Below are 18,535 nucleotides of genomic sequence, written 5' to 3' on the forward strand. Positions count from 1 at the left end.
ATACAGAAAAATGTATGGAGTTGGAAGGAGAAATTGACTTTATAAAATTTAATCTTAACATAAATAAAATAGAAATTAGTTTATCTATTCAAAAAGCGCATATCTATCCAGAACATAGAAATGAGTTGAAGTACTGAAAAAGGCCACCATATCCAGAACATACCAACTCAAAATTACAACTGTTGGGAAATAAAAACAGTTAAACTCAAATAACTAAGACTCATTCGAAATTAACTCCCCTGTAATAGTTTGAAAGACATTATCAAACACCGAATAGTTTGAAAGATTTGTACAGAGTGAGATAAATATTCGGTTTCATGTAACATATAACTGTTTGATTTCGCAGAAGTCGTAAAGTATAGCTGGATGCAGCCAATTTGTTTGATTCGTGGAATTCGCATACCATTTTTTTAATATGAAAATATTCAACAGGCATTAGTTTAACAATATTTTCTACACAGATGCATAATTAGTCACACTTTTTCTTTTCTTTTCTTTTCTACCTCACGATCTTTGCCAGCTAATTTTACGCTTAGTTGGAAGAAAAAAAAGAGTGAGAGACTGCAGTACGTCAACTTATAAATTCTTAAATTATTCTGAACGTGAGAAAGAGTGGAGGCTATTAAATTTAGATTAGGATAATAAGGTACGTTTTATACACCATGTTGTTACAGTTGAAATTGGGTTTCGTTTGAGTAAATTTTCGAATTTAATAAAAAAACTATTGAAAAAAGAATTTGAAAATTGCATTAAATAAAAAAAAGTAAATGGCATGAATTAAGAAGTTTAGAAAACTGGTGTGATGATGAGTGCAGTGTAGTAATAATAATAGGAAGAGGAGAAAGAGACAAGCCCTCTTCCCCCCTTTTCTTCCTTCCACCTTCGCTGGTCCAAAGACAACAACACAATACATACATACACACACGCACGATTATTGACACAGCAACAAAATAGCGCACTCTGTTCAAATCCAATCCACGTGTTCAGTTTGATCGAGTTTCAGATCTCGTGGATCAGAGCTCAAGCGTAACTAACAATGGCGAAACCCAGGTACTCGCGTCTTCAACCTCGCAAATCATCGTCTTCGTCAACGCTCATCCTCACTCTCTTACTCGTCTTCACCTTCCTCATCCTCATTCTCCTCGCGCTCGGCATCCTCTCCATTCCATCCTCCTCGCGCAACGATTTGCCCAAACCCAACGATCTCACTTCCATTGCTCGCAACACAATCCAAACGTATGTTACCTCACCTTCCTCATTGTCTCTACTATTAATCTATTATTTATTATTTATTATTTTCTGTTTTTTATTTGTGATTCAGTTCCGACGATGACGAGGAGAGGGGAGAGCAGTGGGTTGAAGTAGTGTCGTGGGAGCCGAGAGCTTTTGTTTACCACAATTTTCTGGTAGGTTTCGCGCTATGCCAATTGCTTCCACGCGCTTGCAAATTCGCTGTGCGCTGACTTTTGTAGTGGATTTTAATCGAAGTTGTTTCTTGTTGTCATTCGCCTTTTCACCACATTTTGCCTTGCTTTTGCGTGCTTGTGTGACTTCCGTTCCCAATTTCTGTCGTGGTTTCTCTTTTCAAAGGTCGTGGCTTGTGAAAATGTTGGAAAATTAAAAGGAAACGTATGCTCATGTGGAATATTGTTGGCTTGTTAAAAAATTCTGAGAAAATAGGTTTAATGTTAATATCGTGGATCTTACGTTAATGATCCAGTGCAATTAGGGTTAGATTTACGAAGATTGTGCTGGAGAGGAATGGATATAGGGTTTAGTGCTAAGATTTCATCTTGACGCAGAAGTTCATGGTGTTTTAGCTCCTTATAGTTCTCGATTAGGAGTGTCACTTTGTTTCACTGCCTTTGTAATTGGAAGGGTATGATATCGTTGCAATTTTTGGAGTTTTTGTTGGCTGAATTATGCTTGGCATAAAGTTCGAATGGTGTATGTATTTCAATGTTTGGATGTGATTTTAGCATGATTGAATGACATTGTGTTTTGGTTAAGGTTCTTGCTCATTTGGAGCATCAACGATTTAATATGATGCATTATAATTTATAACGTCTCTACCTTCCAAATACTAATGCTTATTCTGAATGATCTGGTAGACGAAGGAGGAATGCGATTATCTAATTGACATAGCAAAGCCAAGTATGCAAAAGTCAACGGTTGTAGACAGTGAAACAGGAAAGAGTAAAGACAGCAGGTTGGACTATTTCCCATTTTGTCTCAAGTCCTTTGGTATTAACAAGGATTTCTTTTGCGTTATTAAAACTGCCAAAATCGTAAATTTTACCTGTATGTTTTCCTTTAACATGTAGAGTACGTACAAGCTCTGGAACTTTTCTGCCCAGAGGTCGTGATAAGATTGTCAGGAATATTGAGAAAAAAATTGCTGACTTTAGTTTCATTCCTGTTGGTAAGTATTTTGCACTTTTTATCTTGTTTATAGTAACTTTAAAATATTACCATAACAGATTTATTGCTGGTTCTTCTTATTTTTTTCTGGTTCACCTACATGTTTAAGTTGATGGTAATATCTAATTGCTTTAATCTGGTGAACATTTTGTCTATGATTGAGATGGTTTGTGTAGTCGTAGATGTTGTGCATGTGCCTTCAATGAAATATTTTAAGTCGCCTTTGGCATCTGTTTTCTGGTCTATGATCTAAGATAGTAGACTATTTTTCATTATATACTTCACAAAGCATTACATAAGCTGTGTCTCACAATATACAGAGCACGGCGAAGGACTTCAAGTTCTGCACTATGAAGTTGGACAAAAGTATGAGCCTCACTATGACTACTTTCTTGATGATTTTAACACTAAGAATGGGGGTCAGCGAATAGCAACAGTGCTGATGTATCTGTAAGTGCATCATGTGTTTTCTTAGTTGTCAACTTCAAATGTTCTTGTATATGAGGACGGTGCTCATACTCTGTTGCTTTTTTGATGATGCAGTACTGATGTTGAAGAAGGGGGTGAGACAGTGTTTCCAGCTGCCAAAGGGAATTTTAGTTCTGTGCCATGGTGGAATGAGCTTTCTGATTGTGGAAAAAAAGGACTTTCAATTAAGCCGAGGAGGGGCGATGCTTTACTTTTTTGGAGCATGAAGCCAGATGCAACTTTAGATTCATCAAGTTTACATGGTTAGTTTCTCTAATTCTTATTATATCGGTGCGGCTACGTAACAAGTTTTAGTAGTGACTAGAGGAGATAAATTAACAAAACTGTTTTCTTGATTATTTTTCAGGTGGTTGTCCAGTGATTAAGGGTAATAAGTGGTCAAGTACCAAATGGTTGCGTGTCAACGAATACAAAGCTTGAATATACATTACTACAGGTAGTTCTCTCTCCATACTATCGAAATGTATTATTTACACTAACAGTTGGGGAAAGACATCCATGCTTATCTGTCCATGTTTTACATTTATGTTAACTGTCTGAGACTTGGCCAATAGATTGCTTGCACTGAATACAACTTTATATAAATGCGAGCGTTAGTGTTGATTTGTGTTGCACTATCTTGTTCTCAAGTTTTTGGATTTAATTGATGTTAAGATAGTCAGATGATAGATTTAGTCCCAAAATATCTTTTTGTGTGAAGGTAACTCAATCTTCTGCAAACTGACTGCTAAAATGGGAAAACCGAGATATGTATGCTTCACATTTTTCACTCATTATAGAGTTGTATTCACAGCTCGATGGTGTCTTGCTTGGGATTATTCCAAGTTGCTTTTAGTTTGATAAAATTTAATATGCTAGTCGTTGCTAATCATCTTTCCTGTTGATCTGTTTAGTTATCAGGTTTTTTCTGAATTTGTCACGCCAATGGTGTACAATTAGAATCTCAGCTAAAGCTTTGCGTGATAATGCTTCAGAGCTGGAAGGAAATATTACAGCATGACGTGGCACTCTGTAGTTTTGGATGTTCAGTTGTAAGCTAACTCATTTTTCCCCCTACCCTTTTCATTTATGACATTCGAAAATATAATAAAAAAAGATTATGTACTGCTTAATTTACAATAGGGATGTTCAAGAAAATGTATGAAACCAATAGACGGAGCAAGTATACCAGCTTTTTTTCCTCGGAACTCCTTTACCTTTGTTGTAATCGTTGCTCGTGTTGTTATCCTTATACCCCTATACCTCTCCTTTAATATCAGCTATAAATTTTCCGAAGAAAATTAGTGTTGCTATACTCAATAAATTAACGCAATGACAGTAAATGGCTATTAGTAGGTAACCCAATAGGATGGTGTTTGTACTCGCACGTGGAAAGAAAATCCATGTAGCAAGGAAACTCATGTTCCATTTTAATTAAGAACTTGTTGGATCACCGAAAGTTTTAGTAGTAATAGCAAAGTTTGGTTGAGGAAAACCATTAGAAGATAAAAATATTATTTGTATTTGTATGTGCAATGATATTGGGAAATTTACAAAATCTGGTGTAATTTTTTCCCGTTTTTACAAAAATGGGTAAATTTCCCAGTGCTATTCTCTAAGAGATGTGTGTTTGCATGTAACCGCATCTTTGACTAGATTGTTTTTCTTTTATTTTTGGTTGGAAAGTTGATCGTTAAGAAAAGAAAACTCGTAGAAAGAAAACTTCGTTGTTACTAAGTTAAAATGTCCAGTATTTCTTTTATGAAGAATTTTTTAATCATTTGTAACTATTATTAGAATTTAATTTCTTTTCAGTAACCTATCTCTGTATTAATTTTATATTAGTAAGTTATGCAGAATAGTATACTGTAACTTGTATGCAAAACTTCCATCAATGGAATGATTGTTCTATATTTGTTTATCTATTAATTAATCTTTTACCAAGTACAAAAAGCACACCCTTTTAATTATAGTCTTAATCGTAATTAAATATACCTATTATAAGCTCAATCTAGGTTTTTTTTAACTAGAAGCAACTAACTGGAATGCTTATCTCACTTTCTTAGGGTTAAATAACCGATTAATTGGTTTTAGTAATAAAATAAGTGAGTTGACGTTGTATATTTTGGTAAAATTACTTATTAAAACAACTTTGTTCAATAATTTCTTATCAATAAATAATTACAGGACGTGTTAGAGAAAAAAGGTAAAAACTCCTAAGCATGATTTGATATATAAGATTCATTAAAAATTTACCTAAAGAACTTAATAAACAATTATTAAGTGCTGTAGATGATGAGCCATATATTATTTAATTTTAAGACTTAGAAAAAAGAAAATGCAGAATTTTCAAAGGAAAAAAAAACTATATTCGAATCAGTAAAACATTTTTACATTATCATGTAATCTATGTAGTAATTTGTTGACTTGTTATAGAAATGTCCTTAAGAAGTTATATCAATACTAATTTGTAATTGAGTATTAGCGTTACATTATTTTACACTGTCAACAAATAATGGTTAATCTCATTTTTTAAAATATCAGTTTAAAAAAAAAACCTTCATTGTCACTTTTTTTTTTTATTTTCTCTAGATTTAATTATCATAAAACCTTACTTACTATAGTAATAGTAACTAGGGAGTGAGAGAAGATAGAGAATGCGCTTCTCCTAATTCCCGTATCTACTTCTTTTTAAATTACGGTTAAAAACGAGTTTTATACGAAACACTTTGCGGTAAAGAAATACTTTAACTCTTATTTATATTAAGGGTTAGAAAAAAATACAAATTAATTGTGAAATTTAATTTATATTTATATAAATTGATGTTACCTTTAACTCATTTAAAAGTTAAATGGATTTAGCTTAAATTCAAATCTATATTTTTGGATTTTAAATCCAATCCATTCAATTGGATATGGATTAGATATAAATTGGATATAATTTTTGATTATTTAAAATGAATTTTGGGTTATATTTTGACTTGATCCTGAGTCGAGTCAATCTGGATTCAAATCGAGCAAAGTCAGTTTGAGTCTATATTGAGCCGAGTCGGCCCGAGTCAAAGTCAAGCTGATTCGGTTCAGGCCAAAGTCGAGTCGAGTCGATTCGGGCCAAACTCGATCCGATTCGGCCTAGGAAAAAGTCGAGCAGAGTTAGCCTAGGCAAAAGTCGAGCAGAGTCAGCCTAGGCAAAAGTCGAAACGAGTCGGCCTGTGCTGATCTCAAGCCGAGTCAATCCGGCCGATGTCGAGGCGAGTCAGTCTGAACCGATGTCGAGGCGAATCGATCCGGGCCAATGTCGAGTCGGTCCATGGCTATGTCGAGTCGAGTCTGTTCAGGCTCGTGTCAAGTCAAGTCGACCTGATCCGATGGTCGAGTCGAGTCGGTTCGAGCCGAAGTCGGGTCGAGTCATCTCGGACCTATGTCAAGCCGAGTCGGCCTGGCCCTGTGTTGAGTCGAGTCAGCCCGGGACGATGTCGAACCAGCCCTGGCTTGTGTCGAGCCGAGACCAGGCTCGTGCCGAGCCGAGTCAACTTGAGCCTGTGTCGAACCGAGTCAACTTGAGTCTATGTCGAGCTGAGTCGACCCGGGCCGATGATGAGCCGAATTGGCCCGGGTCGATGTCTAGGGCTGAGAGAGTTCAGGCCGATGTCGAGACGAGAGAGTTCAGGTCGATGTCGAGTCGAGTCGGTCCGAGCCCATGTTGCTTTGAGTCGAGTCGAGCATAGATCAACCCAATTCGGCCTAGGTCCAAGTCTAGCAGAGTCCACCCGAGTCCATGTCTAACTGAGTAGGCTTGGGTGTCAGTCCAGGTCTAGATCATGTCGATTTAGGCCCAGATCGAGTCAGATTAACCTGTGTTCAAATTAAAATAAATTTAATATAATTTAGAAAGTAAATTTAATCTAATTACCATGTAAATTTAATCTAAATTTAATGCATTTGAAAAAATCTAAATAAATTGATCTAGTTAAAATGAATATGAATTTTTATTTTAATTTAAATTAGATTTGAATTTTAAAGAATCCAATCAATCCATCCATAAATACCCTAAATTAATACGAAGAGGTTACTTGCTATATTTTTTTTCTTGAGGAGATTCCACTATTTTTAAGAGGTTATTTAATAAAAAAAAATTCTTTAAAGTGATTCCACTAATTTTAAGACGTGTTTTAATTTTTTTTTCTTGAAGCCTAAATTCAGTCAAGGAAAAACTTTCAAGAACCAATTCAGGATATATTTTACCCTCCCTCCTCGTTTTCTTTTTCTTTTGAGAATTATCCTATTTCTCACACTCAAATTAAGAGCTTGAAAAAAAGAGAAAAAACTAGTTTGAAAGTAAAATAAAAAAATCAATTATTCTTTCAATTTTCTCTTCAATTTAAATTAGAAATTATTTTTCTTACATGTTTTCTTTTAATCTAATCACGACAGGGATGATAATCAATCCTACACTTGCAGGATTAACTTGGACCTGTCTCAAGTTTGTTGGGAGAAACATGGAATAGACCAAATTTAGGTACGGATTTTTCCAGATAAAAATATTTGGATTTAGGGTCAGAAATGGGTAATGTAGTAATCGTGTACTTTTTAAAAAAAAAAGTGTCAATTCAATTTGATTATAGTTGAGAGTGATTTATTCTCAAATTTTCAATTTTAGAAGAATAAATAAATAAATATCATTGTACTTATCAGAGTTCGGTTCTCGGTAGTAATTTTGTGATGACTCGACTCTTGGGTAGAGTGGGGATAACTCGGTTGTTGGGCTTGAGTGAGATTTGTGCAAATGGTCCTCTTCCAGGAATGGGCCCAAAACGCAAAGAAGGGACGTTACGTGAAATAATTTTATATACACGTGTTTATAGACATGTTTGAGGGATGAATATAATATTTGTTATTATTGTGTATATTTGTTATTATTACATGACAATATTTTTTTGTTGCATGTTTGTTGCACGTGGCTAGTTGCTATTAACCCTAAGTAGATAGGGAGATGCATTGGTAACAGAAAGTGGGTATGCGGATAGCACTTGAAGATCATTGGTGCTCGTGGCAGGTGATTTTCTGTTAGAGATAAAAGTTTAATATGATTATTTTCAGTTAAGATTTGCTTATCTCCAGGGAGAGTTGTTGCATGTTGCATGTGCGGTGATGAAAGGAGAGTAAGTCTCCAGGTAAAGGTACGTTTCTTTTTATGCACTTTTCTAAACTGTTGCTTTTGGTGAGTCCTAGCTGACTTGATCGTCGGAGTGTAATCAACAAGTAGGGCACCCTCTATCTCAACGGAACCTTATTCTAACGCAACAAGGAGACGTGGATTTGGTTCTAGAAGAGGTTTTCCAGGAGGAGGCATTCAACCCGAGGGCAACCGGCGACATAGTCAACCGACGAGAACATTTGGCGCCCACTATGGGGCCCGCTAAAACTTGATCCCCCATCCACATTTTGGTTTGAGTCTACAGACGATAATGAGGAATACGAGGCAAGTGTCATCGGGACAAGAAGGAGGTGAGGCTCCCACACTACAACAGCTTATGAAGATCATTAGGAATCTCCAAGAGGCCAAAGAACAGTCCAGACACGAGCAAGAAAGAGTACAAGAAGAGTTACGCAAAACCAATGAGGATTTGCGTAGAGACCAACATTAGGGAGATCGACGTATCCCGAGAGAGCAAGATTCAAACCCGCCTATGAGAGACTGCCCTGAGCCTTTCTCACGGGCTATCATGGATGAGCCAGTACCCACGCATTATGTGGCACCTAAGATCACTTTCACAGGAGTAGAAGACCCTGAAAGTCATCTTACTGCATTTAATGCCCAAATGATCATCTTGGGTGGGTCAGATGCAGTGAGGTGCAAGATGTTCATGGGCACTGTACCGACCAGTCCTCGGGCGTCGTTGACCACTAGTAATGTTGGGGCCACGTAAGCGGGGTCCCACGAGCAACGTGGGTCAGTGTCTCGCGAGGCACGTGCGTCAAGGAACCAAAGAGTGGTCAGACATCGGTCACCAGGATGTACCGACATGCCACTGGGCAGTGTGGAGAGCTTGGACACCAGGGACTCGAACAACAGAGCTAGGCCACGAGAGGTGGATCCCATACCACATACCAGTTATCAGTAAGGGAGAAGCCTAGGTCACGAGAGTCCATGCGTGTGGAGTGGATGACGTGTTCAGGCGTAACAGAAGTATAGAGCCACTGGAAAGGATACGACCTGTGAGGGTCACGTTCCAGCTCCCAAGACGGGTGACCCAGAGATCAAGTGCACGAGGAGGCATCCAGGTGGTCATCCTGTCAGAGGTTGCACTTCAGTTAGGGAATCCCACGCGCTAAGTTATCCTAAGAGTGGGTAACAGAGGCGCTGGGGCCCACCCCCTCAAGAAGCCTATTTTTGGGTAACGAAAATAGTGGAAACCTTAGGCTATATAAATGGAAGTAACAAACTTAGTAAGGTATGCTATTCATTTATGCCGCTTAACACACACAGTGACACAAAGCTTTTACGCTTAACAATTTTGGTGTTTCCTCGCTCTAAGATTGACTTGAGCGTTGGAGTGCAAACGACCTCTAGGGTGCCCTTTGTCTTTGTGTTTTCAGGTGTTCAATCGGAAGGAAAGCACGAGTGAACGCAGGGATTCTTGGACGTGAGATTGTCGTAGACGCACGAAGACGTTTTTGGTCAACTGGCAGGAACATTTGGCGCCCACCGTGGGGCACGATCCAAAACATTGTCCCACCAACAAGAACCAGAAAGATCGAGAAAATGAGAAATACGAGGCAGAGATTTGTTGCACCAAATGGGGGCGAAAGCCTCCCCTGCAACAGGTTATGGAAACGATGCAGACCCTTTAAGAAGAAGTGGCTGCGTCGAGAGCAAACCAAGAACACATCCAGACTGATTTAGCTGCATCGCGTGCAACAAACGAAGAACTGCGACGATCGAATGAGGAATTGAGATGGGATCTGCAAAATCAGGCAGGCAAACGTGAGGAGGAAGATCAAGAACCTACGACGCTGCCCAGAGAGTTTTCGATGCCGTACTCGTAAGAAATCATGGATGCCGTGATACCAGCCACGTTTGTAGGGTCCAAAGTTACCTTCACTAGTATGGAAGACCCAGAGGCCCATCTCAAGGCTTTCCATACACACAGGATGCTGGTTGGAGGCTCCGATGCGGTGAGATGCAAGCTGTTCATGAGCACCCTGGTGGGAACAACGATGGATTGGTTCATCAGCCTCCCTGATGGCCACGTGACACGTTCCCACAAATCACTAAGTTGTTCAGAGCATAGTACATCGCGAATCGGGCCCCCCACCCATCTCTTATGATCTCTTTGACATAAGACAATATCAGGGAGAGTCCCTGAAGGAGTTCCTTCACTGTTTCGAAGCACATGTGGTGAGGTTGAACACCAAGGACGAAACAATGATGGTGCACGCGTTCAGAAAGGGCATTGTGCTGGGGCCTTCAGCGAATCGCTCATCAGAAACCGCCCCAAGACTTTCATCGAGATAAGGCGCCGCGCGGTGGCACATATTGCGGTGGAAGGGGGGTTAACGAGAAGCGCACGTGTGTGGTTCCCACGCGTCTGCGTGCATCAGGTCAACCTCAAACCATAAGGGTGCATGAGGAAACGACAAAGAAGAAGGCCCTCGCGAAGCACCAACCCTATCAACCAAGAAAGCCTCAAACCAGGGGGCGTGAAAGGGAGAACGTGCCACCAAGGCACGACTTCGTGGTAGAGTTGAAGGACCACATTGCTATCCCCGACATAGCGGAGAGGCTGAAGATCCCCCCCAAGAGGGACAAGAAGCTCAGACCCAACAAGAACGCTTGGTGTGAGTTCCACCAAGCGTTCAACCACCTCATACGCAACTGTTTGGCGTTGGGGCACCAGCTAGATGAGTTGGTGAAGAACAATTTCCCGAAGGATTACTTGCAGGGAAAGCAGGGCGCCAAGGATGTAGCGGTGACAGGGGGTGACCAAGGGCATGAAGTCCCCGTGCATGGTGAGATTCACACCATTTTTGAAGGTTTTTCAGGAGGAGGTTGCACCGCTTCTCAGCGGAAGAGGTACGCACAGGCGGTGATGTCGGTAGAAGCACAGAGGGTCGACAATGCTTTTGATGTTGTCCTTGTCTTCACCAAGGCCGACCTCCAAGACGTTGTTCCCCATGACAACGACACGGTTGTAATCTCAATAGTAACCGCTGGGAGGAAGGTGCACCGTGTACTAGTGGATCAAGGAAGCTCGGCAGACGTAATGTTCTGGACGACTTTCAACAAGCTTCAGTTGTCTCCTGACATGCTAAGGCCCTACACTGGCTGCCTGTACGGTTTCGCGAGAGACCAGGTGGAGGTGCGTGGGCACTTAGATCTGAGAACTACCTTCACGGATGGTAACGCGTCCCGTACGGAGAACATCAGATATCTCGTTGTCAATGCCCCTTCCGCTTATAACATGCTGCTGGGTAGACCTACGCTGAATAGGCTGGGGGCGGTGTCGTCGACGAGGCACATGAAGATAAAGCTTCCTGACATTGCGGGAAAAGTGATTATCATCAAGTCAGACCAGAAGGAGGCCAAGAGGTGTTATGAGAACAACTTCAAAACTAAGAGAGGGGTATTCATGGTCACTACGCGCCCACCACACTCAGAGGAGGTCGCCCAACCCGAGATCAATCACACCGAAATTGTCCGGGCCGAAGCAAAGATCACCCGCGTAAGGATCGCCCGGGAGAGCCGACCTGAGTCGGTTGGCGATGCAGGGGAAAGATAGATTGGAGGAAGGTCTCCAAGCTTGGCAGCACCCTCGACCTAACGGTGCAGGATTGGAGTGCCAAGGTTCGACCTGTCCACCAGAGGGCAAAGGAACGACACCTAGCTGACTTAGAAGAGCTATTTACCACGATAGCTAAGTACAGGCTGAAACTGGACCCCGGGAAGCGTGTGTTCGAAATAGAAGCATGGAAGTTTCTGGGTTTCTCGCTCACCGAGCGTGGTATGGAAGCGAACCCAGAAAGGTGCGCACTGACGAGGCGCATGGCTTTCCCGTCTGGATTTGTGTCAGCCGGAGGAGACATGGGCCTCCCTTACCAAGAGTGTAAAGAGGCGTTTATCAGGCTGAAGGAGTGCTTAGCCAGCCCTCCAGTCCTGTGCAAACTGCAGCCAAGCACACCACTTAGCCTGTATTTAGTGGTGACCGGCCATGTGATCAGTTTAGTCCTTGTTCAAGAACAAGACTAGTTTCAGAAACTCACATGCTTTGTGAGTAAAGTATGACAAGGGCCTGAGGAAAGATACCAGGTACTGGAGAGGGTGGTCCTGGTTGTCCCACGTCAGCTCTCCCCCATGTGGAATGGTTCTTTCGGAGTGACAGAGGTCCTTGGGGACAAAGCATACAGACTTGAGACGTTGGAAGGAGGCGCGATTCCTCGCACATGGAATGCGGTCAACTTCAAGTTTTATTTCAGTTAAGCAATAACACTGTACATTGTATTAGGGGACGCTCTTTTTCCCTTATAAGGGTTTTTTAATGAGGTCACCCAATTGATAGCTGTCGTTTTGCTGTCAAATTAATATGAATCTAGCGTAGACTTGTCTAACACTAGAGAGATGATAGTATAATTGTGGCCAAATGACCCCAAGTCGTCTCCCAACGAATCCAATAGTAAAATTAGTAGATCAGTGTTTAGAATCTATCTGCAAGCAATACAAGTTAGCAATAACAATAATAATAAAAAGGGGTTTAGATAGTTATGCAGAAAATATAAAAGAGATTGAAATAGAAAATAAAAACTGGTTGATCCCCAAGTTCTTCCACCATTGAATTCTTCACAGGTTCTCTAAAGATTAATCCTTTCTCAATCCTCCAACAGAGCTAAACCAGATTGAACATGCGTCGATCTAATTCAACTGAAACTCACCAGTAAAACATGCGTTTACTAGTTTATTCAATACCCACTTTGTTCCATGCGTATACTCTACGTGAATGCTTATCTCCTCTCTCTTGAATCATGCGCCCAAGAAGTTAATTAGAACAATGCGAACTAACTAAGAAACTAAAATTTAAGATAAGGAAGACTCTCAATCATGTGTTCAAGTACAACCTCTCATAAAAACCAGTTTTGCAGGAGATTAGACAATAAAAACAACTACTATAAAGAATTGAAAAATGAAACTTTTATTGAACAAAACCTCAGAACTCAATAGGGAATTACAAAAGAATCAACCAAAAAGGTTTAGCCTTCCATGCAGAGGCAAAAGAAAAGAATTACAAAGAAGAAAATAAACTAAGAAAACCCTATGAAGCTCCCCCATTTTTCCTTGATGCTTGTGTCCTTTTATAGGCTTTTCTGCTCTAAGGATCTTGGGAAAATATTGTAGTTTATATTTTGTTAACCGTTTCCAAGTTTCCATCTTTCCAAAATTCTTATATTTTGCAGAAGATTTGCTTCCAATTCTGTTTCTGAGATATTGTAGATTTTATTTTCTCTTTCTTCTCCTCAGAATTTGTTTCTTGTTTTGGTTCAAGAAGCAACTTGGACTTTTGCATATTTGGCCCGTTCACAAAGGTAGATGCTTTCTCCGGATAATTTACTCTAAAAACACAAAATTAACAATAATAATAGTTAAGGCCCAAATAAATCCAATTATAAGAATATTAATTAAAACAATGGATTTATTTATTATTATAGTCCAATAATCTATGAATAAGGCTAGTGAGTGTGAATAAATATATGCTCATCCAATAAATTTTGATTGAAATATTTTCTCGAGTTTTGTACAATGCAGTTAAGAACTAGTTTCCCTTGCGTTAGAGGTCTCGTGAGTGGAAGGGTAGGTGCGTAGAGAACGCCTCCCCCCTCGAGTGAGAAGGCCAAGCTTGAACGAAATAGTTCACCTGATAAATCCTCCTCGTCCTTGAGCGAAACTGAGGTCAGTTTAGAACTTGTTTCCCTTGCGTTAGAGGTCTCGTGAGTGGAAGGGTAGGTTCGTAGAGAACGCCTCCCCCATCGAGTCAGAACGCCAAGATTGAACGAAATAGTTCACCAGATAAATCCTCCTCGCCCTTGAGCGAAGCTGAGGTCAGTTAAGCAATTGTTTCTCTTGCATTAGAGATCTCGTGAGTGGAAGGGTAGGTTCGTAGAGAACGCCTCCCCCCTCAAGTGAGAACGCCAAGGTTGAACGAATTAGTTCACTAGATAAATCCTCCTGGCCCTTGAGTGAAGCTGAGGTCAGTTAAGAACTTGTTTCCCTTGCGTTAGAGGTCTCGTGAGTGGAAGGGTAGGTTCGTAGAGAACGCCTCCCCCCTCGAGTGAGAACGCCAAGGTTGAACGAAATAGTTCACCAGATAAATCCTCCTCGCCTTTGAGCGAAGTTGAGGTAAATTAAGGAATTGTTTCCCTTGCGTTAGAAGTCTCGTGAGGGGAAAGGCAGGTTTGTAGAGAACACCTCCCTCCCTTGAGTGAGAACGTCAAGGCTGAACGACCTAATTCACAGTTAAACCCCCTTTTAGTTTTATACAGCAAGGGCAGGGTACCAAAGGCGCTAGTAGAAGCATCGCGGTGCCAGGCACCACAAGTTAACAATTGAGTAAGATAAAAAAGCAATTTTTAGTCAAATCAAGATCAAGGAAGTTAAAGCAGCAAAGCATCCGAGCAAGTAAGTTACAAGCGAATAATAGAAACTGTTCGTTTGGTAACCAAGTACAAGCTAAGAGGGTGGAGCCCTTGGAACGATCTGCCCGTCTACAACACAGTTTGACGCTGCGAAGGGTGAGGCGTCCATCTCGGGGTGCGTGCAGGCAACCTAAGCAAGGGCGTCCTCGAACCCCGCGACATAAGCATCAACAACATCCTCGGTCAGCTCAGCCTCAGCTTTTTTGAACCTCTCGACTTGTTGAAGGAGCTCGGCCTTTACACGACCCAGTTGCACTTCTTGATTGGTGGACCTATCTTCAAGCCTCACCATCTTGGCTTTAGATGGCTTAGCCGCCTCTTCCAACTCGATGGCCCGGGTTCGCAGGGGTAGGATTTTTTCCTCCAGCTTGAGAACCTCTTGGCTCTTGTCATGAAGTCGTATGGAGAGGTCCTTTTCAGCTTGGTGGAGGCTAGTCAACTCCTGCTTCAGGGCAGTCTCGCGGGTAGCGAACGCATGGGCCAGCAGGGTCGTTTCCTCCTTAGCTTTGGCCTCTACCAGTGCCACCCTCACCTCAGTCCTAGTTATGAAGGCGTTGGATTGAGCAAGGAGATCGCCAAAGTTGAGACCTAGCCTTTCCCTCGCCGCGGTCTCATCCGAGTCCTCCGTCACCGCTAGTTAGAAGCCTTTGAGGACATGTAGGACAGCGGACAGTTCGAGGGCGGATGGGGCTGTAGGGGCGCTCTCACTGCCATCTTCAAGCGCGAAGAGGTCAGGGGGCGAGGAAGTGTTTGGCGTTTGGTCTCGGAGCGATGTCGGGTGACCAGCAGTGGAGGAGTGGGAGGCCGTCGGCGTCGTAGGCTTAAGCCTCTTGAAGACCGGCCCCTTAGCGGAGTCCTCATCAGATTCGATCTCCACTACCCTTCTCTCACAGGGAGGTGGAGTAGGTGATGCTTGGGCGGCGGCAAGAGGGACCGCAACAATAGGAGTGAAAGGAATAGGGGAGGGCGCAACAGTGGCAGAGACAAGGGCATGAGGAGCAGAGGTACCCATAACCCAAGACACCCCTTGACGGCGAGTACGGGCGTCAGGCAGCTTGGCCCATTTCTCCTCATTTAGCACCATCCCTATGTACAAATTTCAGAATACAAGATGTTAGGAATCCAGAACACGGGGGTAAACATACGAATATAAAGAGGCAGAATGTACAAGCATAATAGTACGATAACAGACACAACCAAGCAAGACAGGGTGAAGACGATACCAATGTAGCCCTTGAGGGCCTCAGCATCATACTCATGCTTGATCAGTTGGACAGTGTTGAACACCACTCCCAGGCTAGCAAGGTCCTGACAAAATTCGCGATCATGAGGAGTTAGTTCCTCAAGTGATGAGAATCAAATAAAGGAGGCTTTTATTAATGGAGGAAGAGGACATCCACCCTCACATTTGAAGTTCTTCCTTCTAGTCTTCTCAAAATTAAAAGAAGACATAAAATAAAGATGAGGCCCAAGCCCAAAGCCCAAGCCCAAGCCCAAGAAGGCCAAAGCCCAAAGAGCCCAAGTCCATCCCATGAGGGGCAAGGCCAAGCTTTGAAATACTCTTGTATAGTTTTAGGAGGTGTGGTTATTAAATAAAGGAGTGTGAAAATGTAAAATAAAGTCACATTACCCATGTGACTTAGGAGAGTGGTGTAGGTGTAGTTTTTGGGAGGTATCATAGTAGAAAAAGGTCACACCTCCCATGTGACTTGTTTTTGGTGGGAATTTCAAATGAGTTTATTTGAAATTTCCCACCTATTTTTCAGCACCTTAGGCTATAAATAGAGGTGCTTCCTTTGTAAAATTCAAATTGGAATTAATCTAAGAAAACTCTACTCAAATTTTGAGTGAACTTTGGAGAGCTTTGAGCCTTCTTCTCTAGTCTTATCTTGATGGATCAATGGAGTCCTCAAGTGGCGGCATCACTCTCATCTAGGAGCATTCCACACTTCTAGTGGCGAGATCATCCATCCTCCTTCCATCTTCATGAGCATTTCTTCTCTCCTTCCTTTCTTCTTTGTTAATTCTTTGTTCTAAGCTTGTTGTCTTGTTTTTGGTTCGGCTGTTCTTAATTTTCCAGCACCTATGTTTTGTTCTTTGCCTTTTAATTTCATTTTGTTCGGTTGAAATGTGTTCTTATGCAATTCTGTTCGGTACTTCTTAATTCTACCTCTTTTGTTTGGTTCAATTTGACTATAATTGGTTCATCCAAATGAGTTTGGGATTTGGTACTAGTTTTTGGTGAGTTCTTGTCTTAGAACAATGATCCAACTCTAAGAAAAGTGCCTCTATAATGTCCAACTCAAGGTGATTCCTAAGAAGGTCAAGAACCTTTCTCTACATGGCTAGTGGAATCACATCATCAAGAGTCCTAGGTTTCTTGAACCCTAACTTCCTCACCCAGTAGAGTGGGAAGCCATCTAGGAGGGTGCGGTCATGGTCAGTGCAACACACTCTGAAAAACTTCCCTTTGAAGCCCTTATAAGATTGTTGGAACAACGTGAGGAGAACTCTCCCTGCACAATTATCAAGCATCGAAATTGATAAATAAGGGCGATCAATGGGTAAAGTTCGTACCTTTTGATCAAGTAGGATGAAAGTTCTAGAATTTGTAGAGGGAAACACGAGAGCGCTCGAGGAAGAAGACGAAGCAATCAAGGGTGTTTCAGAGAATGATGGAATAGTGATTGGAAGCGCGCGTTTTCGAATATTTAACGTAAACTAAGAAGCGCAAGCGACGTTAAGCCCTGACCGTTGATCAAAAGACATGTGCGCAGTTAAAACAGGCTCAGAGAGGCGTCACTTCGACGTGCTATTCATGTCCTGTCATACAGAGCCACGTAGGTCACCAAGGGCGAGAACTTAGTCTCTTCGTTGAACAAGTTACAACTCGAGATTGGGGGTTTGTGTACCGACCAGTCCTCGGGCGTCGTTGATCACTAGTATTGTTGGGGCCATGTAAGCGGGGTCCCACGAGCAGCGTGGGTCAGTGTCTCGCAAGGAACGTGCGCTAAGGAACCGAAGAGTGGTCAGACATCAGTCACCAGGATGTACCGACGTGCCACTGGCAGTGTGGAGAGGTCGGACATCAGGGACCTGAACAACAGAGCTGGGCCACGAGAGGTGGATCCCAGACCACATACCAGTTATCAGAAAGGGAGAAGTCTAGTTCACGAGAGTTGATATGAATCCACTAGCCAAATAGAGATGATTCTTTGACATTCTATGGAATTAACTTGAGTTGGAGATAGCTTAGGCACTTTTAATAGAATTGGATCAATGTTCTATGTTTCAAGAACTCACCAAAACTTGCACCAAACACCAAACTCATATGGAAGATCCATCTATTGCCAATTGAACCGATTAAAATGTGTATAAAAGCAAAAGCACCGTTTAAAAAGCTCAAGAACAGAATTGAACCGAACAAAACAACTAGAAATGAAGAAGAAACAAATGGAAATAGCCAAGGAGAAGATGAACCGAAGCAAATTCAGAAACAAACTAAAATACCGAATGAAAATGCTAGAAAAGTAAACTAAGACATGTTTTAGATTCAAATGAGCTAGGAGATGAAAGAAAGAAGAACTTATGGAGATGAAGGACTTGGTTTTATGATCACGCCACTTGGATGGTGAAGGCTCCAAGATAAGTGAGCTAGTGCCGCCACTTGAGAGAACCAAATGCACTGAAGATAAGACAAGGTGAAGGAGAAGACAAGTTCTCACAATTCTCTCTCAAATTGAGTAGAGTTTCTCTATTACCAATTTCTAATCTGAATTGTGAAGGACCTAAGCCCTCCTTTTATAGGAGCAAGGGCTGGTCATAGCTTATTCCCTAAGCTACCCAAAATGCTCCTAAGATCACGCCCCCCTTACTAAGCTCACTCCCCAAGCTTCTAGAATTTTCTAAACTAAAGCCTAAAGATGCTTTTACAAAAGAGGTGTCTAATGTTTCCCTCTAA

At 41.5% G+C, this 18,535-nt stretch overlaps 1 protein-coding gene across 1 annotated transcript; it reads left to right on the forward strand.

The window, feature by feature from the left end:
- Positions 1–606: 606 nt before the first annotated feature.
- On the forward strand, positions 607–4,097 carry LOC137810925 (probable prolyl 4-hydroxylase 10). The gene is made up of 8 exons (XM_068612424.1): positions 607–1,236; positions 1,322–1,406; positions 2,112–2,209; positions 2,325–2,422; positions 2,742–2,871; positions 2,965–3,152; positions 3,257–3,346; positions 3,804–4,097. The coding sequence occupies exons 1-7, from the start codon at positions 1,037–1,039 to the stop codon at positions 3,328–3,330; spliced, it is 873 nt and encodes a 290-aa protein (XP_068468525.1). The 5' UTR covers positions 607–1,036; the 3' UTR covers positions 3,331–3,346; positions 3,804–4,097.
- The last annotated feature ends 14,438 nt before the right edge of the window (positions 4,098–18,535 follow it).

This window comes from Phaseolus vulgaris, chromosome 2 (assembly GCF_000499845.2).
Source record: "Phaseolus vulgaris cultivar G19833 chromosome 2, P. vulgaris v2.0, whole genome shotgun sequence".
NCBI lineage: Eukaryota > Viridiplantae > Streptophyta > Magnoliopsida > Fabales > Fabaceae > Phaseolus > Phaseolus vulgaris.

Bases quoted from the DNA above. Each gene is read 5' to 3' on its own strand.
- LOC137810925 (XM_068612424.1), top strand. From the start codon at position 1,037: ATGGCGAAACCCAGGTACTCGCGTCTTCAACCTCGCAAATCATCGTCT. The intron at 2,423-2,741 runs GTAAGTATTTTG...CACAATATACAG, and splicing joins CTTTAGTTTCATTCCTGTTG to AGCACGGCGAAGGACTTCAA. The intron at 2,872-2,964 runs GTAAGTGCATCA...TTGATGATGCAG, and splicing joins GCAACAGTGCTGATGTATCT to TACTGATGTTGAAGAAGGGG.